General features: G+C 41.0%; 1 protein-coding gene across 1 annotated transcript in view; it reads right to left on the bottom strand.

The window, feature by feature from the left end:
* DNAAF9 (dynein axonemal assembly factor 9) overlaps positions 1–20127 on the bottom strand; it is a 73125-nt gene that overhangs the window by 13830 nt on the left and 39168 nt on the right. Inside the window, 10 exon segments of the mRNA XM_059845471.1 lie at positions 4477–4514; positions 6485–6610; positions 8405–8581; positions 10555–10643; positions 11446–11563; positions 11820–11915; positions 12147–12235; positions 14796–14942; positions 17497–17600; positions 19711–19798. Coding sequence (XP_059701454.1) covers positions 4477–4514; positions 6485–6610; positions 8405–8581; positions 10555–10643; positions 11446–11563; positions 11820–11915; positions 12147–12235; positions 14796–14942; positions 17497–17600; positions 19711–19798 — 1072 coding nt within the window.

A 20127-nucleotide genomic window follows, 5' to 3' on the forward strand; every position in this document is an offset into this window, starting at 1 on the left:
AAGAGTGTTTTTAAAGACTCCAAAAGGTTATTCAGACAGCAAGGCTGAACCCATGAGACATCAAAAAGATAAGAGAAAACCATCCAGCTCATTTCAGTTCTAGGATCCCTGCTTTCCAATTATACATGATTTGACTTTCAGCCCAGTTCCTCAAAGAAACTGCAGTGTCAACACTTGGTGCCTCCCTAGGATGTCTGTACTGTCCTCAGTGTGAGGGATGGAGAGGAAATGGAAAGGAAACAGCCTCAAGTTGTGCCAGGGGAGGTGTAGATGAGATATTAGGAATATTTCTTCATGGAAAGGGTTGTCCAGCCCTGCCCAGGGCAGTGGTGGAGTCCCCATCCCTGGAAATGTTCAAAGAACTCGTGGAGGTGGCTCTTGACAGGGGTAATGGGGAACTGGGCAGTGGTGCTGGGTTGGTAATTGGATTTGATGATCTTAGAGGTCTTTTCCAAGCTAAACAATTCTGTAATTTTACAATAAATGTTCTTTCTTTGCTCAAGATGTGCAGGCCTGCTCTGACACTTTCCTGTGACTGCAAGTGGAGTGGAAGGAAGAACAGAAAATCTCCAATATCCAGGAACAGCTGAGCCAGGATGCATTTCCTCTGCCTCCAACCACTCAAAGCAAAGATGAAACAACTGATCACACCAATTCCTGGTCTTTACACAAGTCTTAAATCACATTAATCCATGCAAAGGCTGCTTTACACACAAATTCCTGCACCAAGTATTTCTGGGGCACTTCATTGCATCTCTCTGCTCTTTGCATCACTGACCCTTCCCAGCCAGAGCTCCACTAACAGCACAAAGCTCCATCACTGCATTTCTCTTTTAACCTTGCAAAGAAGGCTCCACTCCAATTTCAGCAACATCCCTGTCTTCTCCAATGCACAGGGGGAAGATGGGGGGAGAACAGCAAGCACCCTTTGAAATGTAAGCCATGTGCAGGCTTGAAATGATATCAAGTTTGGGGCTATTAATCATGAAATTAGGATAAAAATATAAATAAGATAATTATACCATGAATAAGATAATCATTCCAGCCCTGGACTATTCCAGGTCAGGCTGGATGGGGCTTGGAGCAGCCTGGGATGGTGGAAGGTGGAAGGGGGTTGGAATGAGTTTTGAGGTCCCTTCCAACCCAAACCATTCTGGGATTCCTGAATCACCCCCCACCACCCTGTGGCTGTGCCACAGAGCTGCCACTGAGTCCATGTGACAATGCCTTGGAGAGGATCCATAACTGTCAAGGACTAAGCTGGAAAAGCTCTCAGTTAAAAAGAAAAGGTTCAGGGAGAATGAAACCTAGCAAATCCCACAGCTCTGCAGCTCATCTCCTCTCAGCACCCTGCCCCTTCTCCATCAATCCCTGGCCCAGGGCACCCCTGTCTCTCCTGACTGGATCTCCCACACCACCCTGGAAGCAGGAGAAGCCTGCTCAGAGCTCTGGCTCTGCTCACACCCAGCCATAAATCCTGGAGGTGTTGGGGTCACAGGCTCCAGTTCATGACCCTGGATTGATGCACAGGGAGTGCAATCCAAAGAAAAACAACTTCCTGAGAACTGGAAGGTGCCTCCAAGGCTTCAGGAATGAACAAATTTAACCTTTTCTATTTAAATTGCCACTGCCATCTCTGTTTCTAGGAGATGCATTTTGAAGACCACCCAGTTTTGTTTAAATCCTTATTTATACACTCCTCTCAAGAAAAGAACCCTTGCAGCCTGGGGAATAGCATGTTCAATGGAAGCAGGAAAGGAACAGGAGGGATGGATTAAAAATACATATGCTGTATGAAAATAATGGCTCCTCTTTGCTCCCAAACTTACAATGGGAATATTTAACAATGGTGATGTCTTAATTTGTGTTCTATATGAAATTGTTTCACAAGGGATGCCAGGGTGCCCTTGGACTAGGAAGGTATCATCTTACAGCTTCTGTGCAAGAAAGGAAGGACAGAAAGACAAAAAGAAATAAAGAAAAGAGAGACAAAAGGGAATTACAGCACACAGATGGTGGCAGGAATTTTTGGAGAAGTTTAAGGAAGTATGCACAGGATATTCCTGTTGGTCTTTGGCTTTGTCAGTTCTCCCCACTCCCCATCTGCCTCTGTCAGTCCTGGGGCTCTCCAAACAGAAATTCTGGAAAATGTCACATTGATGACATGCCCAGGAACCTCTGTGACACAGAGGAAGGCAGCAGAAGGCAAACCCAACTCACTCCCCACATTTGAAGATAGAAGGAAAAAGCACAGATCCAAAGTCTAATTAATTCCTACTGGCCTAAGGCTGCACTTGGCTTTTCCTACACCCACAAAGTTCTGGATTCAGATTTGTACAAAGCCCAGTTCAGCACTCTTAGAGTTCTAGATACTGAGAATTTTAGACTTTCTGCACTAACAGACCCCAACTCCCAAGAAAACACTACATTTGACTTGAAACCATAAAGAAAATTTCCAAAATTAATTAATAACTCTAAAGTGTGTAGTTTAGTTAAAAGCATATAATGTCACAAAGTAAAAAACTTAGAGTTTAGAGCTTTAAAATATAGTAATATATATAAAACAAATAAAAGTTTTAGAACAAAAGCTTCTTCTTCACCTTCTTCTTCATAAGTTTGAGTAGGATTTTGTAATTCGACAGAAAAGTCTGCATTGTGGACTTCAAGGAATTCATTATTAAGTTAAAAGTAAAAACAATTTAAGTATCATTTCTTAATTAGATAGTTTAACCTTAAAAAACCTTATTAAAAAATAGTTACCTTATTAGTAAGATACTAAATACAAAACTCACTGCTTATAAAACTGTAATATAAATTTAAAAATAAACATTCAAAACTAAACACAAAGTACCATCTCAAGTACCTTCAATCCCAAGTTCTAAAAAAAAAAAATCCAAAATCCAAGACAGCTCAGTCCTGGCCCTTTGGTGACACAGCAAAACAAACAATATTGGGGTGCACAGCATACAAAAAATATGAATTAATATCTCTGTGTGAATGTCTCGTTAAGTCTGGCTGTTGTTGCACCAGAAGTGAATTCCCAGGTGTGTGAGACCATCAGGAATTCTCTCTCAGTTGTTCCCAGAGCAGCTGGGGCTGCCCCTGGATCCCTGGCAGTGCCCAAGGCCAGGCTGGACAGGGCTTGGAGCAGCCTGGGACACTGGAAGGTGTCCCTGCCATGGCAGGGGGTGGCACTAAAATGCACTTTAAGGTCCCTTCAACCCAAACCAGACTGTGATTCTATGAATTATGCAGATGTGAATTCTCTACTATTGCACACGTGGCACAATTCTGCATCTGTCTGGAAAGTTTCAGCGTGCCACATCTCACTTCAAAGCACACTTTTCCTCCTGAACCTTTCATACAAAAATTACCCCTATTTTTGTGAAACAATTTCTTTCCACAAAGGGACCTCTCAGGCATCTGATGTCACATTCTGTATCACAGAACTGGATGACAACACTTTGCAATGGGCAGAAATTATTCCCTGCCACAAGAACATTCCTCTAACCTCCAGTATTTGTAATTCTTGAGGCATTTTGACTGCAAGAAAATCAGCTACTCTTGTCCTGGGCATTTTGCAGTTTCTCCTTCAACAATGACCAATTCTCACCCAACCCACTCTGTACAAATTCACTTTAAGAAAAACAAAGCTTTGAGTGTTTTATTTACTCTTTCACAAAACAATTTGCACCTTTAACTTCTCTGTAGTTTTTAATAATTCTTCACATTCTTAACATTCTCCTGCTCTCTCCAATTTTACCAGTTGCTGTACACGTGGTAATTTTCCAATTTGGAGCACCAACACTTTTCTCTAAATAAAATATTGATTTATATAACAGCACCCACTTTCTGTCCAGCTTGTTCACAACTTCATTCTTTAAGGTTCTCTTCACCCATGAAAAAGAGGTGGCAGCACTCTGGCAGCCAAGCAGAGCAATCAGAGTTGAAGCAGCCACAAGAAGAGCACAGAGTCCTACTATGATTTTCCAACAACTGCATTTAAATATGAAGACAAAATAACCCCAAAAATAAACCCAACCTGGCCTTGAGCACTTGGGCCAGGGATTTGAGGGCATTTATGCCAGGAACTCCAATCCAATCCATCTCACTCCCAGTTACAACAGCTCAGTGTGAGCAGTTTAATTAATGTTTAATCATGATTTTAAGAAACCCATCCTGCACATGAGGACTTCAAAATGGATCATGCTCCAGAATTTTTTCATTTCCTGCCTATCATGTTTGACAGAGATTGTTCTTACCTCCAAGAGTTTATCATGACCTTTAAGCTACATGTACTAATAGCACAAAATAATAAATCCAGGTATTTATTTGGCCACATGGCTCAGGTATTTGTAATTCTTGCAGCATTCTGACTGCAAGAAAATCAGCTACTCTTGTCCTGGGCATTTTGCAGTTTCTCCTTCAACAATGACCAATTCTGTAGAGCTCAAAGTCGGGAAAAGTGACACATACCTTGTGAACACTGGTCCAAGAACTTGGGAAAAAGAAGCCTAAAAAACCAAAAAGTTCACATATCAAGAATGGATATTATTATTGAAGTAAAACATTTACATTCACTTGGATGCTGACAGAGTCTCGCAAACCAAACCATTTTCATGCTTCTTTTCCTCAATCCATGAAACTGCAACATCCTCACAGCTTATGTCTTTCAGGACTTTTCCCCCAAAAATCAGTTTTGGAGATGGTTTTAATTCTCCAACAGATTTAAGAGCTAATTCCCACCGTGCAATTTCTTCTGTACTCTAAAAAATAGAAGCAGAACTCAAAGAATTGAAGCAGAAATGCTTCAATGGTATTTTAATTCTTATTTAAACAATAGAAATTTAAAGTTTGCCCTAAAGAATTGTGCCTTTCAAAGAGTGAGAACTTTCCATAGAAAGCCTGGATGTACAGAATGCCAATTTCTGCTGCTGTGTCAGACAAGTGACAATTATTTTCAGGAGCTTTATCATGGACACAAAACCTCAAGAAAACCATTTTACCTGTTCCCTTCAACTCCCTCTCCCCTGCCCTGGTCTGCTAATTAAAAATGGGGAAAAGCTTCATGCCATGCTCATGGAAGAGCTGGATCTCTGCAGTGATGAGCTCTGAGGCAGGAAATGGGTTTGATTTTCTTGAGTGCAAGTTTCAAGCCAGACATGAAATCCACTCTGTTCCATTCTCCCAGTGAAGTCACCAAAGCTTCCCAACTGCAAGGTTTGCCACTGGCACTGTGTGGCTACTTGGGAAATTCTTATCAGAACAAACTCCAAAGCAAAATAGAAATAATCTCCAGCACAGGCTGAGCCTCTGCCTTCAATTGCTTCTGCACTTGAGGAGAAAAACAGTGTGAAAGGACTGCAGGCTGCTGCTGCTAAACACTACACAGTACCATGACTAGTAACACGTTAGTAAGTTAAAAATAAAACAGAAATGGAACTTGTCTTTCCTAGAATTATGGAAAGAACAAGTTTAAACAGCACTCCAGCATCAATTCACCAATTTTTTATGTAGTCTTCAATATTTGTTTGGTGTCTTTGTCACGGAGACAAGAAGAAGCAGCAAGGTAAAGTCTATTTATTGACTACTGCAAAGCACAAGCAGCACCTTGGTTAGTGTTTAAAAACAGGCAGGAAATGTCAGGAATGCACTTTTAGAAACTGCTTGGGCAGTTCTCCTCTAAGCTGTGATGCACAGTTTGATCACAAACAGAAGCAGTGCTACCAACTCCAAAAACTCTAACTGCTGGAACTTACTTTTATCAAATCAGCTGCAAGGCATAATTAAAACATTGGAGTGTTACAATTTTACAGGTAGGTCTGAGAAATGATTTCCATGTTTGTAGAAGTCTGGAGCACACACATTTACTATGAAACCAAACTATTTCCAAAGGTCAGTGACTTGGCTCTGTGACCATTTCCTCCCCACCCTGGCTCTGCAGTAACCCAGGATATCAGATTTTAACACTTGCAATGCTTTGGCTTCCGTGCTTTGTCATTCCCTTCCCCATTTCAGGGATTGTTTCCCTTCAATTCCATATCTGAAACCTGTAAATTCTTTTTAAACATCCAAAAGTAGTGGCAGAATCAATAACCCACGAGATGCACATCTCCATTTTTAATCTGACTGACTACAAGATTGCAAAAAAGAGAATTACTCAGAGGACAAATGACTGCCCAAATGTTACAAAGCCCTTAACCAGAGGATTTGTATTTAAACAATCTTTGTTTATTCTTCTAGGAGCTGAACTTCTATTGGAGCTGAACTTCTATTGATGTTCTATACAATTATATACCCAGTGGAAACCAAGTGCCATCCTGATAAACCAAACAGCACTTCCAAGTTCCTCCAAGATGGATTATTAAGCAATTTTATGGGATTTGAGTGGCTTTTAAAAATCACAAATCACAAATTATTATAAAAGAGATACCAAAAATCGACATATTTGCTCTTAAACTGGTAAGAATATTCCAAAGCACACCTGTGCTCCATGTAGCAGCTCAGAGGCTCCACACAGGTGTTGACTGCTCCAATGATGAAAGAAGATTTCACATCTGGGTCAGGGTGAGTCTGCAGAGCTTGCACAACATCAATAACATCAGTGTACCTGCAAGAATCCAAAATGAAAAATGGGTTCAGAGAACCAGAACAGTTCCCTACCCAGGAAGAAATGGATGGCTTGGAGGAAAACTGGATTTCCAAAAGAGCTACCAAAAGAGATGGAAAGCAGCTCAGAGTTTGGCACATCCAAACAAATTAAGCAAATCCAGACAAATTAAGCAAATCTAGCAAATAAACTGACTGGAATTTACATTAAAAATCAATTATTAACAATCCAGAGAAAAACAGTGTAAACTTTGCACTGAACAACTGGCAGCTTGCAGAAAGCACAATATAACACAAACAGTTAATGCCTAATGCCAAGCAAATTAAGCACAATTTGAGTTAAAAAAAGGAATAAAATAACAGCCTCTCTCAGTTATCAGCATCCCAATTTAAACATGTTTCTACCACTAATGCTTCCATTTTTTATCAGAACTCCAACCACTGTTGTATTTTATCTCTGTATCACATCAAGGCTTAGGTGAACCTGAGTTTTAATTTCAGGTATTTATTTCTCAGCCAGTTATAAACTTTTCTCTACTGTCAGTTATCAGCTGAAGGGAATATTTAGAGAACTCCAGCTACTCTAAAGCTCTGCACCAACACCCAACTCTCCATAAAGAATAAAAAACTTCCAATTATCTGTTCCTGAAGCCAGTGCTGCTACCAGAGTATCACTTATTTTGCCCATCAATGAATTTAACACCATCCCTACTGATTACACAAAAAAATTAAATCAATCTGGCTCCAACATGGAAAAAAATGATGGTTTTTAACACTATCAGAATGAAGAAAATGCTGAGCTCCATTTGCACATCCCCAGTGAGAACCCAAGTCAGGGTAGTGCCTCCCTCACACTGGTTTGTGTCACCTTCTCATGACTCAGAAGATGATCCTGGTTCTCAAATGCTACATTGGAGATGGAAATGTCAAACACAGGTAGGTGGCTCAGTCTTCACCTTTATCCCACGAGGAAAATGGCATTTATCCAGAACACATCACTAAGTCCTCCTCTGCTATCACCTGCTCCATCAGGCAACAAGATTTTTGACAGTCTGATCTCTGCTGGCAGTTCTGGAGTCAGAATCACAGAACAGTTTGGGGTGGAAAGGACCTTTAAAGGTCATCTTAGTTCAACCTCCTGCAACAGCCAGGGACATCTTCCACTGCCCCAGGCTGCTCCAACCTGGCCTTGGACACTTCCATGGATGCAGGAGCAGCCACAGCTGCTCTGGGCACCCTGTGCCAGGGCCTCACCACCCTCCCAGCCAGGGATTCCTTCCCAATATCCCACCCAAATCTCCCCTTTTCCAATCTGAAGCCATTCCCTGGCTCCTGTCCCTCCACCCCTTGTCCCCAGTCCCTCTCCAGCTCTCCTGGAGCTCCTTTAGGCCCTGAGCTCTGCCTGGAGCCTTGTGAGCACTCCCAGCTCTCCCAGCCTGGCTCCAGAGGGGCTCCAGCCATCAGAGCAGCTCTGGGGCCTCCTCTGGGCTCTCTCCAGCAGCTCCAGGTCCTTCTGCAGTTGGGACCAAAGAGCTGGGGTAGCTCTGCAGGTGAGATCTCACCTGAGCATGGCACAGGGGCAGAATCCCTCCATCCCTGCTGCCCAAACTGAGGGATCAGCCCAGCACAGGGAGGTTCTGGGCTGTGAGTGCACCCAGAACATGAAAGGAAAGCTAAGCACATCTTTTTTACAGGAGCAACAAAACCAACAGGGACAGAAAAGCTGAGTTTGGGCCGTAAATAAACCAGAATCGCCTTATTCTACACAACAGTTCTGAAAGTTTGGATTCTTTACCCTTGCAGCACCACCAGGAGCCTGTTGCTCTTCCCAGTGGGCTTCCCAGTGCTCTTCAGGGTGGGCTGATGGACCCCAAGGTTCTGCTGGGCCTCCAGGAGCCCGGCCAGGAAGCGCTGGAAGTGGGAGGCACTGAAACACTGCGGGCTGTCCATGGTCTGCCGATACACAATCCACCTGGGGCACACACAGGGAGCAAGGCAGGTCATCAGCTGGCACAGAGCACCTCTGGATCCTCCCTGTTGTCCCAGACTGCCAGGCAAGGTGTGCTCTATTTGCCATCTGTCAGAGGTGGGGCACTTATCTGCTGTTCACTGGGCAGTTCTCTTTATCTCTTGCACAACCAATCCTCCCTCCAGGAGATCTCTTCTGCTAATGGACCATTAATTATTAATTATGTTTGTGGTGGTGTTCACAGGGGTCCCAGGATGAGGGAAGAGATGAGAATTTTGACTCTATGTTTCAGAAGGCTGATTTGTTATTTTATGATATATATTATATTACAACTATACTAAAAGAATAGAAGAAAGGATTTCATCAGAAGGCTTAAAAGGAAAAGAATGGAATGATGATAAAATCTTGTGACTGACCAGAGAGTCTGAGACAGCTGGACTGTGACTGGCCATTAATTAAAAACAACCACATGAGACCAATCCCAGATCCACCTGTTGCATTCCACAGCAGCAGATAATCATTGTTTGCATTTAATTTCTGAGGCCTCTCAGCTTCTCAAGAGAAAAGATCTTAATGAAAAGATTTTTCATGAAATATGTCTGTGACATATGTTCTGTTCATGGGCCATTAATTATTAATTATCTTCTGTCCATGGCCAGTGAGTGTCCCTGCATGGCTGATAAAATGCCATCATCCCATGGGGAGATGCTCCACGCAGGGGGAGGAGCCAAGCATTCCTACCTGGATACAATCTGAGACTCTGGGACAGCAGATCAGCCTTTCCACTGCATTCCCAGAGGAGCAGCTGCCTCTTCCAGTGGATCTTTAGAGGAAGACTCCACCCTTCTACAGGATCCCTGCTCCAGCAGAACCACACCTGGCACTCCAGGAGGACTGCAGCCACCATTCCAACTGGCTGTCAGGTTGTATTCTGACTCTCTCAAGGGTTTTTCTTTTGTATTATTGCATGTATTTGGGGTTTTTTTTTTCCCTTTTCCTAATAAATTCTATTTCTGACTTGGAGTCTCTCACTGCTTTCAAACCAGAACATCTCTTTTCAAGCAACAGACCAAAATGAAGTTTGACAAGCCCAAAGATTTCACATCTCTCATCATGATCTCATTCCATGTGGCCACGTGGGGAAGGGGAATTTATTTGGCTTTCTATCATTTCCAGCACATGCACATTCCTTACATGGCTGCCAGAGGGGTCTGTGGGTGTTTTTTGTTGTTTTTCAATAAAACAATGTTCACCAGCTTTTTTCAAAGCTGTACATCATATCAGTAATTCTGATCACTGGCAGTGATGCAGCAAACAAAAATTAGACAAATCCAATTCAAGACTCTGGGCATGAAAATATTTCACTGCAAAAATGGAAAGTAACAATGACATTTGCAGGAAAACATGAGATGTGCTATTACACAACCTTCAAAAGTCACCTTACGTGTTTGCCCTCTAACAGAGCCACAAAACTGCTCTGAATCAACCTGATAAAATTGAGTTAAAAGTAAGAACAGTGAAGAACATGGCTAAAATTAAATGCTAAGGTGTTTGGCTATAAGAATTAAAAGGATAAGATTTTTTTTTTTATTATTTTTCAGAAGCTCTATCAAGACACAGACTGGCAAATTCCTATAGCAGCTTTGTCTCATTGCCATACAACAGATGTCCTGAATGCACCTCAAATCAGGCTAAATTAAATACAATGCTGTGGCAAGGACTGTCAGTCAAGTCTTTTCTCAAAAAACAAATAAAAGCATTTTAGAATCAATAAATAGAAGCTCTTCACCACATGGAATAAGCAACAAAGAAATCTCCTGTGCTGTTTTTCTGTCTAAATGCATCAATTTAAGGGCAAATCTACCTGTCAGGCTGAAATGAGGTTTAAAAACCACCAAATGAAACAGGGATAATTTTTTTTTTGCCCTCATGCCAAGCTGTTTTTCAGTGATCAGTGTAAGCAGAGCTGCACCCACCTGCCATGCTCCTTGGTAAAAGTGACAAGGAAAGAACAGAGGTCGCTGGAACGGCACCCTGGCAGCCCAGTGAGGATGGTGATGATCACCTGCAGCACAGCAACAGGGGACAAGGGGAGTCTAAACACAAAATAACCACAGAAACACTGGTGCAGACACAAAAAGGCTGTTTCCTATGATTCATATAGATTTTTCTTTCTTTTTTAAAAATTCACAGTTAAACCAACCTTAAAATCAGATTTTAAAACGTTCCTAAGGGTTTATTAATTGTCAGAATGGTCTCTGAACCATTCTGTGAACCAGACCCCAGCAATATTGCAAGCAAAAATTACATTCCTGCTGCTTTGTTTTCAGCAGATTTCAAAAGCTGGGAAGCTCCAAGGAAATATTTTTTCTGAAAATGCTATTTAAAGCCCACCTTAAACTGGACAATTGTTATTGCCCCTATAGAGAAAGGAATGTTGTACAGATAATATCAGCAAATGTTAAATATCATGTGCTGCCTCAATGCTATTTAAAGGAGTTTTATGTTCCAGAGAACAATTCAGTTAAATTATTCAGCAATTCATAAAAACAAGCTGCCTGCTTTAGGACAAAGTCTCTCTGGGCATTAGAGAAAACACTTCACTTAAAGATCTACACCTCATTTTCTGCCTCTATTTCATCAGGTTGAAAGACCATTTGCACTTCCAAAAAATTGTTTAAATGGAAAAGAATTAAGTATATAACCAGAAAAAAAAAAAAAAAGACAAAAAACTGGTGGTAGAGGAGGAGGAGGCAGAGCATGACTGAACAGGATTAGTATTTTATCACACTACAACAGAACTACTGACAGAACATTCCAAATATTCTATATGAGGGCTAGGAATTACTGTGGAGTTGTTTCCTTACCTTATCACCTTCTGCTTTGCTGTCAGAAATGGTTTCTGACTGCTGGAGAAGGACAGGAAGATGTGCTCTCATCACTGGCTTGGTGCTGACACTGCTGACTGCGAAGTGCTGCACAAACCTTCCAAAAATAAAAAGTTTATTTCCTTACAATTGGCAGCAAAAGGTTTCATCCATATAAATAGCTGGGAAATTACTAAAACAAGAGTATGAAAAGGTCAAGCTAGAGAGGAAATAATTTATCTCAGAATAAAAACATCCTAGTGTAAAGAGAGAATTATTTAAGAAATATTTTTAGATGGCTATCACATCTACCAAAACATTTTTGTCTCATTTCTGACAGAATGAATCCCTTGAACACAAAAGTAATTTCTCACCTCTCCAATCCTGGAATGGCAGCAGACAGTTTCAGCTCCCTGCATCTTTCCCCAGAAGCAAAAGAGGCATTGAAGAGCTTCTGAACACTGGAATGCCTAAAAGAAGGAAATTAATTAATTAGTTAAAGGAGAAACCTAAAAAATTCTCTTCTTTACATGGGTACAGATTAAATGGTACCAAAGAAAAATTAAATTGAGTGTTGCACTAAGAATGCACCATTTTTTAAATTATTATCAGAATTTAATTGTTATTATCAAAAGCAATAAATGACAGCATTTTTCTGATTGCAGTTTCTGTGTAACTGCACTGCACTGGCAGGAACTTACAGCCTCCTTTGTTCCTCAGACAGGAATTCTTCTGGGACAACCCTTAAAGATAATCCTGAGTTTGCCTGGTTTTGCCACGAAGAGAAAACCTGGAATAAACCACATTTATGCATGAGCGTCATTATTTTTCCCAAATTTGCTGTGAATTTGTTTAGGAATTGGTTTTGCTCACCTAAAAAACCAGACCCATTGTCAGAAGCCATTAAATATTGCACAATAAAGGTTTTGCTGCAAGAGAAGCTGTGGCTGCCCCATCCCTGGAAGGGTCCAAGTGTTGGATGGGGCTTGGAGAAACCTGGCAGAGTGGAAGGTTCCCTGCCCATGGCAGGGGGGTGGGATGAGATGTGCCTTGAGGTCCCTTCCAATTTTAAAATTCAAATCCACTGATCAGATTTTGCAACATTTTCTTTGGCTAAGACTGGAAGAGCTTTAGGAATTTACTGATATGGCCTCGTTTTCCCTGATAGAAATGTAGGTGTTAATAGCCCAAGTGCTCTGCAGCAGGAACTGAATTAATTCAGGTCTTTTTGAAGCACTGCTGTAATTTTCACGAGGTGAGATTGCAGCAATCATTCCTCAAAATTGAAGAGAAACTCTGTTCCCTCCCAAAAGAAAAGGAAACCCTTTGTTTCTCTAGGGAATGTTCTGGCTCCCATCCAATTGCTCCAGCCAAGACACATTAATCTGAGTGGCACTGGGAACCTAGAAATCAGATTCAGATGAATCACAAACTCCTGTCAGTGTTTGGAATTTCCCTTCTTTTCAGAAGTAAAGGCAGCAGCCATTGTCATTTTTCACAATAACTGTCTGCAAGACAAAACAACTGGGGGGGACTGAGACTGCTTTCCATTAAAAACTCAGCATCCCAAACACAAGGGTAGGAGATAAAAACCATCAAAATAAAATGTACTTTTGATATTAACAAAGGCAATACTGCTGATGCAGAAGGATCCACACAACTAAAGAAACAACCACTTTAAAACACACAGAAGGGACTCAAAGGAAGGATGGAAAAAAGGAATGGTCAAGGGAAATTTGTGTTCTCTAAGAGTCAAAGGGTTGGGGATAAAGTGAAAACATAGGTCAGGCTAACAAGTGTTAGAAATATAGAAATATATCAGAACCTATTGTATAACAAAGAAAGTTTAAAATAAGAGCTGCTTTGGTATCAAAGAAAAAAAATGAGAGAAATCAACACATCCCAAAGCCTAAACAAATTCTCCTCCTGCAGCCTTTAGAGTGAGGATGGGAAAGGCATCACCTCATCCTGCACAGCAGATTTCACCTCTGTGGGCTCATCTCAGTCTTTAACAAACCCAGATTTGGGTAACAGGGCAGTTGCAATTCCCTAATTCCAGTGCCCAAGTACAGCTCCAGTGAGTGAGGTATCAAGCCAGATAATTGAGAAGAGTAGAAGCAGCCCCTAAATTTTAGTGAATCTTTGTAAGCTGTGAGGCACACAGACTTTCAGAAAGAAATTTGGAGGAAATCAATAAAGCCCTGAAGGTAAATACTGACAAAATACAATAATATATTCCCATGGTTTACACAATCAGGTAGAGTCAATTTGAAGAAGAATTTTGTTCATGAGAACATCCTGAAGACAAAAGATTTATTTTATCTGCTTGAGCAAAGCAACTGATGTGGTGCCAAATGAGAAACTTAAACTGCCCAAAATGAACCTCAGTGTGGAACTGTTCACCAAAAGAATTAACTCAAAGGAGGACAGGAATAAATAGAGAAAAAGCAACAGAAGAAACAAACACCCTCATCTCAGATACTACAAACAGTTTGGATATCTACAGCCAACAACCAGATCAAAAGAAAAGCATTACAACCATCAGAAGAAGAAAGAACTTTTTATAGGCATAGATTGAAAAGAATCTGGTTTTGTTTTATTAGGCCAAATAAAGCAGAAAGAATAGGTCTGAGATTTGTGAGTATCTCGAGGATGTGTTCTGGTAGAGAAAAGAAAAATAAAACAGATATAGAAGGAGAATTAATAAAATAGGCTGAAAATTCAAATGCAAACAAACAACAGATTGCCAACCATTCAGAGTGGAACAGTGGGAGGAATTTAAACACTTAAGATAAAAGGAGGAGACATTTTATGGGACCATTAATATGACCAGTGGGGACTACTCACTGAGCTAGGTGGTCTTTTCCAACCCAGTGTGATGAGCACATCCTAAAACCCTTGTGAAGCCCTAAAATCTCCAGGCTCATTTCCTCAAAAGCACTATTGTTATAAAGCTGGGTTTATTAAAAGCCTCTGCAGCACAATGCAAGGAGCCAATCTACTTAGGGAATAATACAATGCCATATGGGAGACTGAAAAACTTTAACTCCACTTCCCCAAGGATCAAGATCCAAATGTGTCTGACCACAAAAACACACAATGGAACCTCTGCCACTCCATACAATCCCTGCAGCAAATTAGACACCAGAAATGCAGCTCAGAAAAGCAGATTTTAGAGCCCTGGCTGCCTCCAGAAGGCAAAGTGAAAGCACATGGGAGCACTAAACACAACGAGCAGCACCATCACTGGAAATTCCTCCAGAAATCAGAGTTTTTCTCACACGTCTTAAACACACAGAGAGCAATTCTGGGGTTTCTCCCCCACCCCAACCAAACTTTTTCCACTTTACCTGGGAATAAAAAGCTTTATAAATCTTTCTTTTGGGGAAAAGTGCAATCATCAGGAAGTTGTTCTGGGTGTGGAATTCAATGGGGAGATGAGGAAGCAGGGAACTTTTGAAGTCTATAAAGAGAGCAGCAACGATGCTGTTGGAATCCTGGAAAAGAAAGAAACAGGACAAGTTCAAATTCATATTTTCTACTTTGCATGGCACAGAGATGGAGCAGGAGGGGTGGAGCACAAATATCTGCAGCTACTGGAGATATCACAAGCTCAAAACAAAGGATCTGAGTTTGATGAAAGCACTAAACTTTTGTCCTGACAACAAAGCTTAAATTTTAAAATCTTCTCTTGTCCCCACCAAAATCTAGACCCATCCTCTGCTACTGCTTCAAACAACAAATTCTTTGTCTACAGCCACATCTCCAACACAGACAGCAGATAAAAAATGAATTCAGTGCCACCTAAAAAGGTGACAAGGGAGGCTGAAGCCCTCAGGGTTGTGTTTCCCTCGGAAGAACTGAACTCAGGTTTAATTTTTGTTCTGAGAAAACACTGACTTGTTTTTCCTGGGTTATTTTTTAGTTTGTTTTGGAGTTTTTTTCCCCGAGTGGTGGGAGATGTCCCATCCCTGGAAGTGCTCAAGGCCAGGCTGGATGGGGCTTGGAGCAACCTGGGAAAGGGGAAGGAGTTCCAAGGCAGGGGGTGGAACAAGATGGTTTTTAAGGTCCCTTCCAACCCAAACCATTCCATGACTGTGGAATTCAGGACAGGATTTTATACACAAATCTGCAGGATGCTGAAGTGTTTTATATTCAAGGGCTTTTCACTTATAACCCTTTTCACATCAAAGACTTAAAAAATCAGAACAATTTAGAAGCATGAAGCCTTTCTGGGAAATGGGAATTCAATGATTTAGGGCTCAAATCAGAATTTTAGTGGCATCCCCTTCACTTTCAATAGAAATGGGCAAAGAAGTCACTGTACTCATTGTTGGGAAGAAAAAGCTCAAGTTGGGGAACTGTTACATAAGAATTGGTATCAACTCAGAGCCCTTTGCAAACAGAATCTCTCTGCTTTGCTGACTGAGGGATTAATCATAAAAATAATCCTCTCAAAGTCCCTGAGGTCACTGAAGAACATACAAAAATATTCTCCTCGAAGAGAACAATTTCTTTTGGAACAGAATCCACAGATCCTGGATTCTGCAGGATGGTTTAGAGATTTCCTGAGAAGAGACTCCAAGGCCAACTCATCCATGCTGCTGTCAGCACGAGAAGTGTCCAACAAAATCTGCTCCTGGAAAACATTTTGGGCTCCACAAATTGAAAAAAGCTGAAAAGCAGCAGCAGCAGCAATAATCTCCACAGACACAAGGTTGAAAGGAGCCAGCCCCAAGTTTTACAAGATGCTCATGTCATTGTGAACTCTTCTAAATATTGCTTGGTAATATTTGTTGCCTTGATGAATGGCCAGAATCTCCCCTGCCCTCCATGCAAGAGTGCCAGGGATTCCAGGAGCTCAGGGGCAGCTCAGTGCCCAGTTCCTCACAGCACGTGCTGGAGCAGAATTCCAGATGTTTCCAAGTGAAAAAGAAGAATATCTCGCAGGCATCATGCTAAAGCTGCTAAAAAAACTGCATTTTGCATCACTTCTAAGTTTGCTATCTTTTATTTTGATCAGAACATTCAATTCTCCTTTTTCTTTTCCATCCATATTGCTGCAGGAACTTTTGGAAAGAGCAACCAACGATTCCCCTGCTTCTCCTGACACTTCTTAACAGTTTCAAAACCCTCCACCCTCATATTCTGCCAAGTCAGTAGAACAATAATACACTCCCTGTCAAGGCTTAGCTTCACACAAAAATCTGGCAGCATTTCAAGAATGATGGCCAGGTCCCAGAAATAGCAACTTTTATGAAAGTGAGTGTCTTGACTCAAACAATGCCAGGAAGGTCAGTGTTAAAATAGCTTCTTAAACCAGGGGCAATCAACATGATGTCCAAGAAAAGGCAGCTAAGGTAAGACTCTCTGAGCTGCTGTGTTTTCATCTCAATTGAATCCCATTTTTATTGTATTTCACTGGTTTCCTGTATTGTGGGATGAAATCACCCAGCACAATGCTGCAGGAGGCCACTGATAAATGGGGAATACTGTACCTGAACAAAAGGGAAACTAAAGGAAACTGATTTCTTTTTGTCCCAGTGTTTAGGAAACAGTAACCAACACAAATAATCTCCTTTCCAGCCTGAAGGAGTGATGGTTAAGGCAGTGTTTCTGCCTCGAGGTGGACAGAGCTGAGTTGCCATCATTAACCTCTCAATTCCCACTGAGCCTGAACACTGCTCTGGTGGCCAAGTGAGAGATTCCAATATAATTTTAATAAAAGGCAGAATTTCACCCTCCATGACTTCACCACACCTTGAACTCTTCTCTACCCATCCCTTCACACTGTGAGATGTTTGATCAATGTCATGTTGTGTCATTTTCTCCTAACAAAAAGCAGTTCTCACACTGTTAACAGCACATTGCTAACTCCAATACCAAATTCTCTCCTCCTTACCCACTAATTTCAGTTAATCAGCACCAAAACTGCAGAGGTTTGCATCAGTTATTACAGCTGTACAGAAACTTCAATCTAAACTTTGTACCAGAACAGAATCATGGTTAAAAATTGATGGAAACTTTATGACAGAAAGACAAAATACTCACCCCATCATAGAGAGAAATGGAACTCATGTGGTTTTTGGAAATGGAAATGCTGCCGTGGTGGGGATCACAGAACAGAATTCCATCAGAAAAGAAATACAATTTGCCTGGAATTTGAAGGAAAAAGAATTGTATGAGGTATAAATCAACATTTCAGCTTCCCACGATGACTGTCTTGGCTTCCTGAGGAAGTAATCTGTGTTCCTGCAGGATTTTGTTGCATTTAACAAGCAGAAAATTTGATTTGGGATAATATTAGTGATATTTATTTAATTTTTATTATTTCTTTTATTTGGGATAATATTTACAACCATTCAGTCTTTACTGGATCTCACTACCAAGAGCAGGAATCATCACTACAACTTCATCTGAGTTTATCTGACCCCACGGAACCACTTACCATAAATATTCTGAGGCACTTTTTTTTTTAATTAAAAGCAAAAAAAAAAATTCCATCCTGTCAAATTTCAAACTTGCAGAAGTACAAAATGGACAATACAAGAACTTAAGTAAAGATTGCATCCCAAAACAACTGAATATTTAAATATTGTAACAAACTGAAGTGTAAAAATATATAAGTGGAAAAATTAACATTAAGTTTAATTTAAACTTAAAAGAAATCATTTAAAATTAGCCTTTTAAATGAAATTTTACTTGATCATTAATTTTTTTGCAGCAACCTGGGTTAGTGGAAGGTGTCCCTACCCATGGCAAGGGGTTGGATCTAAATGTTCCAAACTATTCCATGAATTTTATGCACCTTTTGCACCTCACAGGGCCAGCCTACAGGGCTGCAACCTCAGCAGAGCCCAAATTGGGGAACAAAATCATCTTCACTGTCATGTGACACCTAAAAAAATGTCATGTTTCTTGCAGGGTTTCCTAATGGTCTTTACAGCATTTATTTGTTATTCTCCAGCTCAGGAGTTGGTAAAACACTGAACTTCACAAATCTCAAAAAAAAAAAAAAAATTAAAAAAAATATTTAAAAGGAAAAAATTGCTCCTTTGGGGGCACACTGAGCCAGTTTTAACAAAGCCCAAAAAAATCAAATCAAATCAAATAGAATCCAGAGTTCTGCAGTTATTTACTGAGTGAACAAGTGCCCACAGCACTGCATTGCAAAACAGCTGAACATCACCCTCTGCATTAACCTCTTCTCTTTGAAATCTGATCAATTAGAGCAAAAGCAGCTGCCCTTGTGTGAGAGTTGCTGTTTAATTGCCTTGCACATCATTATTTATCCTCCACACTCCAGGGCAAAGACAATAAAGCTGAAGGTTCTCCTCTAAAGGCTGTCAGCACCAAGCACTTAATGTCAGATATTCAGCACCTCCTGCTGCACATCAGCACTGTGACAGCAGCACCTTCTCTGCAGAAAAAATATAGAAAATATACAGAAATATAGAATAGAATTATATCTTATAGAATATAAAGAATTAAAGTATTGTGCCTTACAAAGTATCTATTCATTCAGGGCACAAGGAGGGAGGGAAATCTACCAGTCCTATCAAATTGTTTTCAGTTTTATTCCTGGGACATTCATGTTGTTTAAGTTCTTGAAGGAAAAGGCACCCAAAAAAGAGTAATAATCCAAGAGTGCTGCCAGGGATCTTGTGTCAAAAAGCTGTAACTGGATTGGATCTGAGAAGGACCAAATTCAGGCATTTTTCTGTGCCACAGTGAGCAGCTGAGCTGCCAAACTCTGAATTCCTGAGAGAAAATGGCAGTGGCAGAAACCTGGAGCACATCAGCTCCAGGAGGAGGCTTTGGGAGGAATATTTCCCTTCTCCACCTGGCCTGGGAGCCCAGAGCACTTCTGCAATGGCCAATCCTTCCAAGCTCATGTTTGTAAGAGACAGAAAAAGCAGAAAACATCTGGCAGCACATCTGGCAAGGACAGGAGGAGCCAGGGTGTGCACTGGGGAAGGTGAGCTGTGGGGAAAAGCCTCCTCCCACCAAAGCTCTGCAAAGCCTCAGTGCCCAAAGCTCTGCAGGAACTCTCCTTCCAGGACTTCCAGGCAGAGGTTGGGGACAAAAGAACCAGAGGAATTAAAAACAAGAGACTTGGAAAGGCAAATTGGAAGTTTAAGAGGATGGCACAGTTTGGCTCACTAGAGTGTGAATCCCAGAACCTGTCTCCTGTTCAAAAACAAAACAAAACAAGAAAAAACAAGCCAAAAAAAAAAAAAAAAAACAAACCCAACTACATCTCACCTTCTGCAGGCATGGCCTGTGGATTGCTGGAACAGATATAAACACCATCACCCCCAGTGAGGAAAGTGCCCAGGAAAGATTTGTCCTCCTAAACAGGAAAATCCAAACAGCCACATCACAGACTGCATCAAGGACCAACCCAAGCAGGAACATTTTCTCCTGCTTTTGCTCCAAGATTTTCTTTTAAGAGACTTTTACCCTGCATGGATACAGAAGGACCAGGGAAAGAGAGCAAGGCAAGAGGGTAATTTTTTAAAAACCTTCCCCCCATTTTGGTTTTGCCAGCAGCAATGAAGTTACAAGTTATTGTCACAACCACAAGGCTGAGCTTTTTGTTTTTGCTTTGTCCATTTACTGAGCTAAAAGTATATTACATGAAAATAAATCTATTTATAATGAACATTCCTGGGAACCACA

This window comes from Haemorhous mexicanus, chromosome 4 (genome assembly GCF_027477595.1).
Source record: "Haemorhous mexicanus isolate bHaeMex1 chromosome 4, bHaeMex1.pri, whole genome shotgun sequence".
Classification (NCBI taxonomy): domain Eukaryota; kingdom Metazoa; phylum Chordata; class Aves; order Passeriformes; family Fringillidae; genus Haemorhous; species Haemorhous mexicanus.